The following is a 15,953-nucleotide window of genomic DNA, read 5'->3' on the forward strand; positions in this document are numbered from 1 at the left end:
AAAATCCTCAGATGCTCGAGTCCCTGACATAAAATGGTGTAGTATTTTCTTATAACCTACTGTATACTTTAAATTGTCTCTAGATTATTTATAATACCTAATACAACATAAATGCTATGTATATAGCTGTAAATACAACATATTCAATAAATGCTAGGTAAATAGTTGCCAGTGTGTGGCAAATTCAAATTTTGCTTTTTGGAACTTTTTGGAATTATTTTTTCTGAATATTTTCAATCCACGGTTGGTTGAATCCATGAATGTGGAACCCGCAGATATGGAGGGCCAACTGTATTTCATTTGTCTGTACCCTCCTTTTACCGATGCACCAGGCATATGCTTAGTGCTCCCCCTGGGTAATCCAACACTGCCACTGAAGAGCTGAAAACAGCAAAAGCAAACATCTGTTACCGTAAGGGGAGAGGGGCTTAAGAGGAAAAATAGCCCCTGGACTTGAGACCCTCAAAATATAGATGACTTATTTCCCTGGCAGTGAATGTAGCACATTTGAGAACAGTTCAAGCTACTTAACTTTTTCATCATCAATTCTGTGCTGTCTAATACAGTAGCCGCTAGCCACAATGTGGTTATCTAAATCTAAATTAATTTAAATTAAATTAGATTTAAAATTCAGTTTCTCAGTTTCTCAGTCATACTATTTTAAGTGTACATTTCAAGTGCCCAGTAGCCACAGGTGGTGAGTGGCTACCATACTGGACAACACAGCTTTAAAATCTTTCCATCACTGCAGAGAGTTCTACCGAGAGGCACTGCTCAGATCTCTACAACTAGGTTGAGAGCAGTTTGATTCTACTGGAGACTCTACAGGGGAGCTGGCACCAGCAAAAGCAGCCATGGAACATATCTTTTGCTAAAGAGCCTGGTAAATCATTACCTCAGAAAATGTTGTCAAGAGACTTTCTAGAGGGACTTCCCTGGTGGCTCAGTGGTTAAGAATCCGCCTGCCAATGCAAGGGACATGGGTTCGATCCCTGGTCCAGGAAGATCCCACATGCCACGAAGCAACTAAGTCCATGTGCCACAACTACTGAGGCTGCGCTCTAGAGCCCATGAGCCACAACTACTGAGCTTGTGTGCCACAACTGCTGAAGCCCATGCGCCTAGAGCCCATGCTCCGCAACAAGAGAAGCCACCGCAATGAGAAGCCTGCGCACCGCAACGAAGAGTAGCCCCTGCTCGCCACAACTACAGAAAGCCCATGTGCAGCAACGAAGACCCAACGCAACCAAAAATAAATAAATAAATAAAATTGATTCTTTAAAAAAAAAAAGAGAGAAACTTTCTAGAAAAACATGGCATGTATTGTTTGGCTACTTTTGGTATTCAGAAGAAAAAAGCTTTGACATTTTTAAGAAGCCATATTATAAAACAGGAGGAGGAGTTCTGGTTAAATTAGAAATTAATAAAGAAAAAAAATTAAAGGAGTGACTTGAATTACTAGATATTAAAACAGCACAGTATCAGCAGAGGAATGAATACATTGGAACAAAATAGAAAGCCCAGAAACAACCCCAAGTATATAAAAGAATTTCAAAGCTTGAATCCTGGAGTCAGGTTGGCCAAGTCTATATTTGTACACCACCACTCCCCACTTGTGTGACTTTGGGCAAGTTATTCAGCCATTCTGTGCCTCAGTTTCCCCACAGAGCGATGATTTAATAAGATGGGAATCATAACCATAATACCCACCTTATGAGGTTATTGTGATAAATAAATGTTATGACATGTTAGAACTGTGCCTGGTACACAGTAAGTAATTGGCAAATCTTAGCTATTATTAATTACTATTGTCGTTTTTTTGTTACTATTTCAAATCATTGGGGAAATGATACATTATTCATAACTAGTGTTGAGAAAATAGGCTAACCATTTAGAATAAAGTAATTTTGATCACTAGAGTTTACACTCTATACCAACACAAAATCTAGATGGATTAAAGACTTAAACTGAAATTTTAAAGAATTGGAACAAAATGTAAGTGAATACTTATCTAACATTAAAGCAGGCAAGAATTTTCTAAGCATATTTATTAATGCAGGAACCTTAAAATAAGAGAATGAGAGATTTGACCATATTAAAAAGCATACACTTCTGTATACCAAAAACGACTATAAGTAAGCTTAAAGGGAAAACGGAAAACTGGGTAAAATAATGAGAATAATTAATAAGCAGGGAGTTAACATATAGAGTGTTACAAATTAATAAGGAAAAAGGCAAGTACCTCAATAGCAAGATAAACAAATTCTATCAAAAGGTAAATCATGTATAAAACATGATTACAGATGATTGATAAACCTTTGATCAACTGTTCTCTCTTACAAGTAAAAATGCAAATTAAAACACTGAGAAGCCATTTTTGTGTACTAAATTCCCTAGGGTTTTTTTGTTTTTGTTTTTGTTTTTAAGAGAAACTACAGTATTGGAGATGGTGGAAAGAATCTGGTGCTTTCCTCCACTGTTCGTTTCATGCAGTCTACCCAGTATTCCTCCCAACGTTGATCATCTACATCATCTCTGTATTTTGTCCTGTATAGTTTCATCCTCTATAGATTTTTTTTTCCTCTATAGATTTTGAGTCATTGATTCATGATGATGGTGAGCTGAAGATGACTGTGGACACTGACCCATGTTCTGTACCTGCCTGGATTTGACATCAACTCATTAATAAGCAACATTTGCGTAGTCATCCCGCCATTTCTAAGCTCACACCCAGCTCTCATTTCCCCACACTGTCTACCGGGCATTGTTAAGTGTTGGCTGAAGTCAAAATCCATTGTGCTAGCCACAGTTCCCTGACCATTTAGTGACTCTGTGCCAGAAGAAAGAAGAGCAGTTTCATCCAATCTGCGCATAGCTCCCATACTGACTGCTGGGAACTACGGCTTCTTCTCCCAGGTGGACACAGAGCCATCTCTTAAAGACCATGCCTGGCCTTGACTTCAAGTTATCATGCACACTTTGCAAAATCTACCTCCCTTTCACAAAGTTCCATGCCCTTTGCTCATCCTCTGTCTTCCCACTTTTCACTTCTTCGTCAAGATTCCTCAAAGATCACTTGCAGTGGTTTATCCATCTCATTTGCAAATTGTATGAGCCTGCTAGAATTTAGTGCTTCATCCATGGCAGAAGACTTTAATGTATGGAGAGCAGTTAGCTCTTCTCTAGTTTTCAAATATCAAAGAGGACATCTTTCACCCTTAGCAGGAAGCCCAACTATTCCTTACTCTCGAGGTATGTACTGGGAAATCATCTTTATTCATTCTGTATAACATGACTTGGGTTGTAGCTCCAGGCACAATTCTTGCTGGTAGAACAGTTCCTGGTTATATGTCTTTTTTTCTACATTATATATGTACTCTGTGAACATGAGTCAATCCAATCATGGTATAACCACATGCTTCTTTAGGGATTTCCCACATTAATTCCTTACTGAGAAAATGTATAACTGGCCAATGTGAATTACATTTTTCAGAGTTTTGCCATCCCCTGGTTACCTTCCCTTCCATGGTCTCATGCCATGAAACCATACTTATTTTTCTTCTCAGTCACTTGTAGAATATTCTTTTAGAAACCCAAGTGAGTGAACCATGTGTTATATCCCAGATTCTCTGTGATTCATTCTTAAAGCGAGTAAATCCATTAGGCTTAAACTCCACCAGTCTCTGTAGGGTGGCTCCCCAAAGAGGTATAGTGCTAAGGAGGAGTGATAGGGATTCCCTGGGCTTATCTTGAACCTTTTCACTAATGGAAATATCACAGGTATTGAAGAGCCAGTTAGAAAGGCCCTATTCCTACTCTCAGACTTTGTGACATCTTGAGGACTTCCTATGGCTGTGGACATTTTTTCATGAATTTACACCAGCAGGGTCATTTCCTGAAAGCAACAATTCTGTTCTCCAAAAGGCACAAATAATTAGCACTGTGACTTCTATTTAGTGTGTTAAATTTCTCTCTGTTATTCTAGGGTTCCCTTGCTTGAATCCCCTGCAGAGTAGGAGATGGCAAAGGAGATCAAAGTAGAAAACTAATTTAGAGATAAGTAAAGCCTGATGAGTCAACAACATTATTGAATTCATTCTCTATTGCAGCTTAACAAATTACCATAAACTTAGCGTAGCAGCCATTTATTAACTCATAGTTCCATGGGTCAGAAGTTCAGGCACACTGTGACTGGGTCCTCAGCTCAGGGTCTTACAAGGCTGAAATAAAGATGTTGAGAGGGCTGCATTTCCCTCTGGAGGCTGTGGGGAAGAATATGCTTCCAAGCTCATGCAGGTTGTGGGCTAAATTCAGTTCCTTGCAGTTGTAGGACTGAGGTCCCCATATTCTTACTGGCCATCAGCCAGGGGCCACTCAGCTCCTACAGGCTGCCCGCATCCCTGCCACGTGGTCCCCTCCATCTTCAAAGCCAGCAGGAGAAACCTTTATGTCAAATCCATCTCTCCCTTGGAATCTCCAATTTCCCCTGTCTTTGACTTCTAGACACAGATTTAAAGGGCTAATGTGATTAGGTCAGGTCCATCCGGATAATCTCCCTATTTGGGACTTTAATTACATCTTCAAATCCTTTCACAGCAACAACTAGAATGGCCTTTGAATGAATAACTGAGAGAAAGTGGGTGTACCCCAAGGAACAGGAATTTGTGAGGCCATATTAGAATTCTTCCTACCACTATTATGAAGGTTTAAAATGAGTGTGACTTCCTAACATCATATACAAAAATAAACTCAAAATGGATTAAAGGCCTAAATGTAAGGCCAGACACTATAAAACTCTAAGAGGAAAACACAAGAGGAACACTCTTTGACATAAATCACAGCAAGATCCACCTCATAGAGAAATGAAAATAAAAACAAAAATAAACAAATGGGACCTAATGAAACTTAAAGTCTTTTGCACAGCAAAGAAAACCATAAACAAGATGAAAAGACAACGCTCTGAATGGCAGAAAATATTTGCAAACGAAGCAACTGACAAAGGACTAATCTCCAAAATATACAAGCAGCTCATGCAGCTCAATATCAAAAAAACAAACAACCCAATCCAAAAATGGGCAGAAGACCTAAATAGACATTTCTCCAAAGAAGATATACAGATTGCCAACAAACACATGAAAGGATGCTCAACATCACTAATCATTAGAGAAATGCAAATCAAAACTACAAAGAGGTAGCACCTCACACCAGTCAGAATGGCCATCATCAAAAAATCTACAAACAATAAATGCTGGAGAGGGTATGGAGAAAAGGGAACCCTCTTGCACTGTTGGTAGGAATGTAAATTGATACAGTCACTATGGAGAACAGTATGGAGGTTCCTTAAAAAACTAAAAATAGAACTACCATATGACCCAGCAATCCCACTACTGGGCATATACCCTGAGGAAACCATAATTCAAAAAGAGTCATGTACCACAATGTTCATTGCAGCTCTATCTACAATAGCCAGGACATGGAAGCAACCTAAGTGTCCATGGACAGATGAATGGATAAAGAAGATGTGGCACATATATACAATGGAATATTACTCAGCCATAAAAAGAAATGAAATTAAGTTATTTGTAGTGAGGTGGATGGACTTAGAGTATGTCATACAGAGTGAAGTAAGTCAGAAAGAGAAAAACAAATACCGTATGCTAACACATATATATGGAATCTAAAAAAAAAAAAAAAAAAAAAAGGTTCTGAAGAACCTAGGTGCAGGACATGAATAAAGACGCAGACGTAGAGAATGGACTTGAGGACACGGGGAGGGGGAAGGGTAAGGTGGGACAAAGTGAGAGAGTAGCATTGACATATATACACTACCAAATGTAAAATAGCTAGCTAGTGGGAAGCAGCCACATAGCACAGGGAGATCAGCTCGGTGCTTGTGACCACCTAGAGTGCTGGGATAAGGAGGTTGGGAGGGAGACACAAGAGGGAGGGGATATGGGGTTATATGTACACATATAGCTGATTCACTTTGTTATACAGCAGAAACTAACACAACATTGTAAAGCAATTATACGCCAATAAAGATGTTAAAAAAATAAAATAAAATAAAATGAGTGTGAGTGTATATGTGTATACATGCATGCACATAGCATATTCATAGATAATGTCCACACTAGGCTTATACCTTGATGTTAATCTTCTCTGGCTTATTTGATAAGTATTGCACCCACTATGCTTCTTTTCTCACCAGACTGTACTGCTGGTTCCCCAGTAATCATTCAACTCAATTCAATAAATTCTGATTGAGCACCTACTGTGTGCCAGCACTGCTCCAGCCCTTCAAATGCTCTCTCTCAAGGGTATGAAATCTAGTAAGAAAAAACAAGTATACCAGTGACTCGAAAATATGGCAGAATGGCTAAAGAGAGGGAGGGAGAGAGATCCTGCCCTGTTGAGGAAATTTTAAAAAGTGTCAAGGAGGAGACGGCATTTGAATTTAATCTTGAAGAACAGGAGGGGTTGTAATAAACAGAAATTACAGGAAGGTTATAGGGCAATCCAGGTGGAAGTAAGTACATAATCGTATGAGCAAGACATTAAGGAGAGAAAGCAAGGGCCATATCCAGAGAAGAGCTGGCACATCAGTTTGAATGGAGAGGAATGAGAGATTCAATCAGACTGGTACATTGGTGTCAGAAAAAGAAAAAGAAATACTGGAGAACTGTGGAGGGAACATGTCAGGTGGTAGTGTAGGCTTGAGTGAAGAGGGAAACCTGAACACTGTGATGGGAGATGAGAAAGAGGCTTGGCCAGTCATCCAAAGGCCTCTGCTCAGGGCGTGAACACAGAAATGACAATCAGAGAGGTCTGCCCAAGTGCAAAATGTGGGCTAAATGAGAAAGAGGAGTAGTCACTAATGACTCAGAGCTTTCATGCCTATGACTAAAGGATGTTCCCTGGTTACAGTTTATCATCATCTCACATATATCAAATGACCTTGCTCTGTGACTCAAGAAAGCACAGAATCATAGTACTTTGTGGCTGGAAGGGATCGCAGAGATCTTGGAGGAAGGCAACAGAGAACCAGCCAAGTTAAATATAATTTCCAAGACACTCAGCTGATTAGTAGCAGGACTCGGGCAAAGAAGCCCAGGCCTCTGCATTTCCCATCAAACTGACTGCGGGCTCCCTGGTAGTCATCACAAAGCTCTTTTAGGGGCAATGTGCAAAAGGTAAATAGCATAATTCATCAGAGGGCAAAGGCAAGAATGGGGCTGTTGCTTGGTACGAGTGAACTGAAACAATTTGAGGACTTATTTGGATCCTAGTTCTCTCCAAATTACTTTCTGAAATGGCAGGCTCCAAAATTTTTGCAAAAAGAGACTGCCAGGTGAGCGCACACCCATTCTGTACGTAGATGTATATCTGCTAGAGCTGCCTTCAAAATTTCAACATAACTGGGTTTTCTATTATCTCAGCTCTTTCCAGTAGCTTGAATTTAAAGGTTCAGACTCTCTTTCAACATGAGGGGAAAAAAGCACTGCCAAAAGCCACTTAGTTATTTCCAAAGCAAAATCCTTCCTGTTAACTTAATCACAGTAGAATGACTGTAGCCAGCTCTTTGGCCATTTCTTCTACCCAGTTTGAGTTTGTTAATCACACTGAACAGCTGCTGAAAGCAGCGGATTCTGGAAGCTATTGTATCTGTGCCTGTCCATGATGCTTGCACATCTCCATTCTTCTGGTAAAAGCACCTCTTTTCCTGTAGGAAGTCCATCCCACCCTTAAAGCTTCAGGGAGTGGATTGGCAGAAAAATTTCCAAATGTTGGAATGTGTGATTGTTTCTTGTGGCCATCATTCAATTCTAAGAAAGGGGGCTTAGTCTAGCTGCACGCAGAAATGTAACAGCGCACATCTTTGTTAAGAGAGGCCCTCACTCATGGACATATATACACTACCAAATGTAAAATAGCTAGCTAGTGGGAAGCAGCCACATAGCACAGAGAGATCAGCTCCGTGCTTTGTGACCACCTAGAGGGGTGGGATAGCGAGGGTGGGAGGGAGACGCAAGAGGGAGGAGATATGGGGATATATGTATATGTATAGCTGATTCACTTTGTTATAAAGCAGAAACTAACACAACAATGTAAAGCAATTATACTCCAATAAAGATGTTAAAAATATATATATAGAAAATGGAAAAAAAAAAAAAAAGGCCCTCACTTATGATGCTAAGTGAAATAAGTCAGACGGAGAAAGACAAATACGGAATGATCTCACTTATACATGGAATCTAAAAAAGCTGAATTCATAGAAATAGAGAACAGAACGGTGGTTGCCAGGGGCTAGGGGGTGGGGGAAATGGGGAGATGATGGTCAAAGGGTACAAACTTCCAGTTGTAAGATAATTAAGTTCTGGGACATATTCTAATGTTACAGCATGTTGACTGTAGTTAACAGTACTGTATTGTACACTTGAAAGATGTTAGGAGAGTAGATCTTAAATATTCACACATACATATACACAAATTATATATATAAATATATACATATATATAAAAATTACATATATATATGGTGATTATGTGAGGTAATGGAGGTATTAACTAACATTACTGCGGTAATCATTTTGCAATAAGTACGTGAATCAAATCATCACATTGTACACCTTAAACTCACACAACGTTATAGGTAAATTATTTTCTCAAGAAAATTGAAAAAAGAGAGCCCCTTGCTGCCTGGCAATCTGCCATCCAAGATGGCTGACAGTCAGGTAATGTGTCTTGCCCAGTTGAAAATCCATGCCCCTTACCCTTGTTGAAGTTGGTGTGAGTAGAGATAAAGACATGGGAAATGAGATTAGGGGATAAGCAGAAAACGAAGGAAGCTTATTTCTCCAGGTTCCTCCCAAACATTTCCTGCTAGGTACCCTCTACAGACAGGGTAACAAATCCCCCAATTGTAAGGCACCATCCACTGGAACCCTCCTGGAAGCACCCCAGCCTATTGTTTTATGATGCTCTGAGGTGAGGGACAGGATGTAAGGAGTTAAACTGATACTCTGGGCTAAGAGCAGAATTCCTCAGGCTGTTGCTAGGATTCATGAACCACAAGGAAAAGTTCCAGACTCAAAAGGTCATAAACTTGACAAGATTTCTGGTATTAGCTACAAACTAATGGAATTCTTATGAATCAAATCCAGTGGCTGGCTGCCTGCTGGTTTAAAGAAATGTACTGCCAGGGAAATCCCAGCCTGGCAAACAAGGACCTGCGATTGCTCAATCCCTAAGGCAACTCCGCCACCCAGATAGCTGCCCCCATGAAGCAGAAGGTTTAAGTTGTAGGCACTCAGTGGGGCTCCTTCTCTCTGCATCTCTTAGGGAAGGCTCTGGAGGAAAGGGACAAGGCTGTTCTCCCATCAGGCAGAGCCCGAGGCAGCCAAACTAACTGACCAAGTGACCCATTCTGCTGCCAGGGCAGGAGATGCTTGCTTTTCCTGTCCAGCAGGATGTGGTCCTTGTTATGGGTCCCCTGGCCACTGCACGGTTCTTTATCTTTTCTTCCTTTCTAAGTGAACGTACTTATTGTGATTATCCAACTTTCCCTTTCATATTATATACTGTGGTTTGAGAATGGTTACGTTTGCCATTTAATCATAGATTGCTAAGAGATCATGAGAAGCACATCTAGATTAATCAGATCAAGAGGGACGGATCATCCCCAGGAACCCTGGTCTTGGAGCTGGATTCAGTAAGAGACCCACCTTTGAGCTGTCTTCTACTTGGGTTCCATTTTTGGTTGTATGGAGGATAATTTCACTTTCTTAATGGAGGGTGTTTTTCTAAATAGTGTACGTGTATGTGTGTGCACATGCTAAGTAGCCAAATGGTTGAAAGTAGTGGACTGCTTGTGGCTCTTTGTTTTGGTCTGCCAACATGGTTTTCTGTGTCTCTTCCTGATGGGGATCATGTCCCCCTCTCAATGCAACCCTGCTGAGGTTGCTGATCACATTGATCTGCCCCCAACCAGCCATACCAGTAAGCCCCAAACCAAGGTAGGCTAATCATACTACCTTATCTCCTCTTAATAATGATTCATCCAATGGATAGTCACTTAGCTAGGAGAAGAGACTCCCTGAATTGAAAAACTGCCTGTTCCCACTGAAGTGGCTAAGCTGGGGCAGCTGGTCCCCCCACCCCACCCACCACCACATAACTTATAGTAGAAGAAAATGAGGCCAACTCACACTTAGAGAGGAGATAGAGACAGATAGAAAGGGACAGTCCTACTTATGGTGTTGAGTCCCAAGTCCCAGTTTCTGGAGGCCTGGTGATGCCACTCTGGTTCTAATTCCGTAAGTTCCCACCCCCCATCCTTTTCAGCTATGGCTTTTTGTAGGCTAGTCTGAGATGCGTTTTTATCACCTGTGACAATTTAAAAAGAAACCTCATTAACATACACTTGATGCTGCAGAGTGGACAGAGGAGAAATAAGGAGAGCAGTCTTAGGCAGAAAATGGTTTTACCTTTTACCTGAGCCCAAACTGCACAGGAGCTTCTTCTCACCTATAAAGGAAAACACAGCAACACATATAATTGGGTGGCATGTGATGTCAGTTTAAATAACACACTTTAGCCCTACAAGTTGCAGGGTTTTATCTCTTATTTTGGACCACACGATCTTTAAAATCTCTTCTAGCTCTAACACCTTACAATTTAGCCTTATGATCACCAAGTGTTCAAAGGGACTGGCGTGGGCAGCAGATACAGAAGTGACCCTAGGAATGGATAACCCTAAAGCTTTCCAATGGATCTCAGGAAGCACATGCTATGAGGAAAGAGCAGGGATGGTGGTAAGTTCCATTCCCCTTGCCAGCTCTCAGCAACTGGCACTGACTGCCTGGAGAACTACAGTATGTTGAAAAGGATTCTGGGGTCACATCCAGGTTCAGCAAGAAGTAGTGATGCATGTTTTGTGCAAGGCTATGATACGGCCTGGTATATACGAATACTTCACTTCTCTAGATGATATTTACCAGGCAACCTCAGTTACCCAAAACATAGCCAAGAACCAGGAAGAAAGCTAAAGGAACATGTATGAAAGCTCATCCATGGTAGAAGCAACCCACAAACTCATTGGAATGAAATACCTTCTCTTCTTCTCCCCTGCTGATATTATAGGCATATTTGTCTGTTAGGGATGCTAGGATTACTGTTGATCTATGATAAAAGTCAGCAAAAAATTCCCCAGAGGAAACCAAATAGTAGAGGTTAGAGAAAGATCCCTTCAACTTCATTAAGTAATTCTCTTTCAAGTGACAACCTTAGTCATTCTGGGTTAATTTTATTAAAAATTGAAAAACTATATTTACACTGATGATTTCTGGGAAAAGCTTAAAATGGCCACAAGGTTTTGAATGTGACTAAATTTTGACTTGATGCTTAGTGCATCAAGTGCATTTAATAAAAGATAATATGCAATTCCTATACACTAATGATAAAAAATCTGAAAGAGAAATTAAGGAAACACTCCCATTTACCACTGCAACAAAAAGAATAAAATACCTAGGAATAAACCTCCCTAAGGAGACAAAAGACCTGTATGCAGAAAACTATAAGACACTGATGAAAGAAATTAAAGATGATACAAACAGATGGAGAGATATACCATGTTCTTGGATTGGAAGAATCAACACTGTGAAAATGACTATACTACCCAAAGCAATCTACAGATTCAATGCAATCCCCATCAAACTACCAATGGCATTCTTCACAGAACTAGAACAAAAAATTTCACAATTTGTATGGAAACACAAAAAACCCCCGAATAGCCAAAGCAATCTTGAAAAAGAAAAACGGAGCTGGAGGAATCAGGCTCCCTGACTTTAGACTATACTACAAAGCTACAATAATCAAGACAGTATGGTACTGGCACAAAAACAGAAATATAGATCAATGGAACAGGATAGAAAGCCCAGAGATAAACCCATGCACATATGGTCACCTTATTTTTGATAAAGGAGGCAAGAATATACAATGGAGAAAAGACAGCCTCTTCAATAAGTGGTGCTGGGAAAACTGGACAGCTACATGTAAGAGAATGAAATTAGAACACTTCCTAACACCATACACAAAAATAAACTCAAAATGGATTAAAGACCTAAATGTAAGGTCAGACACTATAAGACTCTTAGAGGAAAACATAGGCAGAACACTCTACAACATAAATCACAGCAAGATCCTTTTTGACCCACCTCCTAGAGAAATGGAAATAAAAACAAAAGTAAACAAATGGGACCTAATGAAACTTAAAAGCTTTTGCACAGCAAGAGAAAACATAAACAAGATGAAAAGACAACCCTCAGAATGGGAGAAAATATTTGCAAATATTTGCAAATGAAACAACTGACAAAGGATTAATCTCCAAAATTGCATGAGCAGCTCATGCAGCTCAACATCAAAAAAACAAACAACCCGATCCAAAAATGGGCAGAAGACCTAAACAGACATTTCTCCAAAGAAGATATACAGATTGCCAACAAACACATGAAAGGATACTCAACATCACTAATCATTAGAGAAATGCAAATCAAAACTACAATGAGGTATCACCTCACACCAGTTAGAATGGCCACCATCAAAAATATCTACAAACAATAAATGCTGGAGAGGGTGTGGAGAAAAGGGAACCCTCTTGCGCTGTTGGTGGGAATGTAAATTGATACAGCCACTATGGGAACAGTATGGAGGTTCCTTAAAAAACTAAAAATAGAACTACCATATGACCCAGCAATCCCACTACTGGGCATACACCCTGAGAAAACCATAATTCAAAAAGAGTCATGTACCACAATGTTCATTGCAGCTCTGTTTACAATAGCCAGGACATGGAAGCAACCTAAGTGTCCATCGACAGATGAATGGATAAAGAAGATGTGGCACATATATACAATGGAATATTACTCAGCCATAAAAAGAAACGAAATTGAGTTATTTATAGTGAGGTGGGTGGATCTGTCATACAGAGTGAAGTAAGTCAGAAAGAGAAAAACAAATACCGTATGCTAACACATATATAGGGAATCTAAAAAAAAAAAAAAAGGTTCTGAAGAACATAGGTGCAGGACATGAATAAAGATGCAGACATAGAGAATGGACTTGAGGACATGGGGAGGGGGAAGGGTAAGCTGGGACGAAGTGAGAGAGTGGCATGGACATATATACACTACCAAATGTAAAACAGAGGTAGTGGGAAGCAGCCACATAGCACAGGGAGATCAGCTCGGTGCTTTGTGACCACCTAGAGGGGTGGAATAGGGAGGGTGGGAGGGATATGAAAGAAGGAGGAGATATGGGGATATATGTATATGTATAACTGATTCACTTTGTTATAAACCAGAAACTAACACAACATTGTAAAGCAATTATACTCCAATAAAGATGTTAATTAAATAATTAATTAATTAAAATAAAAGATATATGCAAGAGTAACCAGTGAAGGGTATAGTTCAAGACACTGAGGAAGAAAAAGGACCTCAAACAGCAAGGCAGTTACTAGGGAACTGAGTGTATTAAAAGAGAGAAATTGAAATGGCCAGGTGAAGAAGGGAGTTCACTAAAATGGAGTGCCTTGATCAGATGTGCATTTTATAAAACACATGATGGCAGTAGTATGGAGCAAGGAGATAGGTAGAATAAGAGACAAGAAAATGAGTTAGAAAATTGATGTTCAGACAAGAGATGTCAAAAGCTAAACAGTGGTAATGAAAGAGAGGAAAGGATGATCTTAAATGGCATTAATGTGATAGAATTGACACAATTTAATGTTGGACTGCACAAGAAGATAAGAAAAAAGGGAGGAGACAAGAATTATTCCTAGATTTCTGTCTTGACAACTTGGAACATGGTAATGATGTTTATTGGGACAGATACACAGAAGGAAAAACAAAAAGGGGAACTGGAAAACTCACACTTCCTGATTTACAAAGCTACAGTAATCAAAACGGTGTGGTATTAAGAACCTAGTATATAGCACAGGGAACTCTACTCAATACTCTGTAATGACCTATATGGGAAAAGAACCTAAAAAAGGGTGGATATATGTATATGTGTAACTGATTCACTTTGCTGTACAGCAGAAACTAACACAACATTGTAAATCAACTATACTCCAATAAAAATTAATAATAATAATAAAAAAAAAACCAGTGTGGTACTGGCCTAAAGACAGACATATAAACCAATGGAATAGTATAGAGAGCCCAGAAATAAACTCTTGCATATATATCAAATGACTTTTTTTTTTGGCTGCGCCCCACAGCACACGGGATCTTAGTTCCCCGACCAGGGATCGAACCCATGCCCCCTGCAGTGGAAGCGTGGAGTCCTAATTACTGGACCGCCAAGGAATTCCCTCAAATGACTTTTGACAAGAGTCCCTAGACCATTCAATGGGCAAAGGAAATCTTCAACAAATGGTGCTGGGAAAACCGGATAACCACATGCAAAAGAATGAAGTAGGACCATTACCTAACACCATATACAAAAATTAATTCAAAATGGATCAAGCCTAAATATACGACTTAAAACTCTTAGAAGAAAACACAAAGGAAAAGCTTCGGGAAATTACATTTGGCAATGATTTCTTAGATATGACACCAAAAGCACAGGCGACAAAAGAAAAAATAGGCAAATTGGATTTCATCAAAATTAAGAACTTTTGTGCATCAAAGGACACTAGCAACATAGTAAAAAGGCAACTCACATAATGGGAAAAAATATTTGTAAATCACATATCCAGAATATATAGCAAGCTCCTAAAACTCAACAACAAAGAAATAAATCACTTCAAAGATGGGCAAAGGACTTGAATAACCATTTCTCCAAAGAAGATACACAAATTGTCAAAAGTACTTGAAAACATGCTCAACATCATAAATCATTATGGAAATGCAAACCAAAACCACAATGAGAAGCCACCTCACATCCATTAGGAAGGCCATCATTAAAACAGAAAACAGCAAGTGTTGGGGAGGATGTGGAGAAAATGGAATGCTTGTGCACTGTCGGTGGGAGTGTAAAATGGTGCAGTGGCTATGGAAAACTGTATGGGGGTCTTCAAAAAGAATTAAAAAATAAAATTACCAAACGATCCAACAATTCCACTTGAGGGTGTATACCCAAAAGAAGTGAAAGCAGAGACTCAAAGAGATATTTGAACACCCATGGTCACAGCAGCATTATTTGCAATAGCCAAAAGATGGAAGCAACCCAAGTGTCCATCTACAGATCATGGATAAACAAAATGTTTATCCATACATACAATGGAATATTATTCAGCCTTAAAAAGAAAGGAAATTCTGAAACATGCTACAGCATGAGTGACCCTTGAAGACATTATGCTAAATGAAATAAGACAATCACAAAAAGATAAATACTGCATGATTCTACTTATACAAGGTAACTAGTCAAATTCATAGAGACAGAAAGTAAAAGGGTAGTTGCCAGGAGTTGGGGAAGAAGAGGAGGAATGGGGAGTTGTTTAATGGGTACAGAGTTTCAGTCTTGCAAGATGAAAAGTTCTGAAGATTGGTTTCTTAACAGTGTAAGTGTACTTGACACCACCAAATTTAGTTTAAAAATTGTTAAGATGGTAAATTTTATGTGTATTTTACCACAATTAAAAATAAATATTAAAAATAATCACTGCTAAATGTCTGAGTATTAGATGGTGATCGTTGCATTACCACCATCTTGTAAATATATTAAAAACCACCGAATTGTACACTTTAGAATTATATGGATCGCATCTCAGTAAAGCTGTTTTAGAAAGAAAAATAAATAAATAAATCACTACTAATTTTAATATGACTGCAACACTAATATATTTGAAACCCACAGGGGAAGTAATAGCAATTCAAATATGTGAGTCCAAATATAAATTATTTCAAAGAACAAGCACGTGTTCTGCTTAGCTGTATGAAAAAGAGGCATCA

At 39.3% G+C, this 15,953-nt stretch overlaps 1 protein-coding gene across 17 annotated transcripts in view; it reads right to left on the reverse strand.

Annotated features, from left to right (window-relative positions):
- SUSD1 (sushi domain containing 1) overlaps window positions 1-15,953 on the reverse strand; it is a 149,049-nt gene that overhangs the window by 27,518 nt on the left and 105,578 nt on the right. For 14 of the 17 annotated variants that reach the window (XM_059925302.1, XM_059925312.1, XM_059925318.1 and 11 more), the window contains one exon: window positions 10,485-10,524. The exons of 2 other annotated variants lie outside the window; for them this stretch is intronic. In XM_059925302.1, the coding sequence (XP_059781285.1) occupies window positions 10,485-10,524 (40 nt within the window). Of the gene's footprint in view, window positions 1-10,484; window positions 10,525-15,953 lie in introns of those variants that run through there. One more of the 17 variants, XM_059925316.1, reaches the window with a different exon arrangement.

The sequence above is a fragment of the Balaenoptera ricei genome, chromosome 6, assembly GCF_028023285.1.
Source record: "Balaenoptera ricei isolate mBalRic1 chromosome 6, mBalRic1.hap2, whole genome shotgun sequence".
Classification (NCBI taxonomy): Eukaryota; Metazoa; Chordata; class Mammalia; order Artiodactyla; family Balaenopteridae; genus Balaenoptera; species Balaenoptera ricei.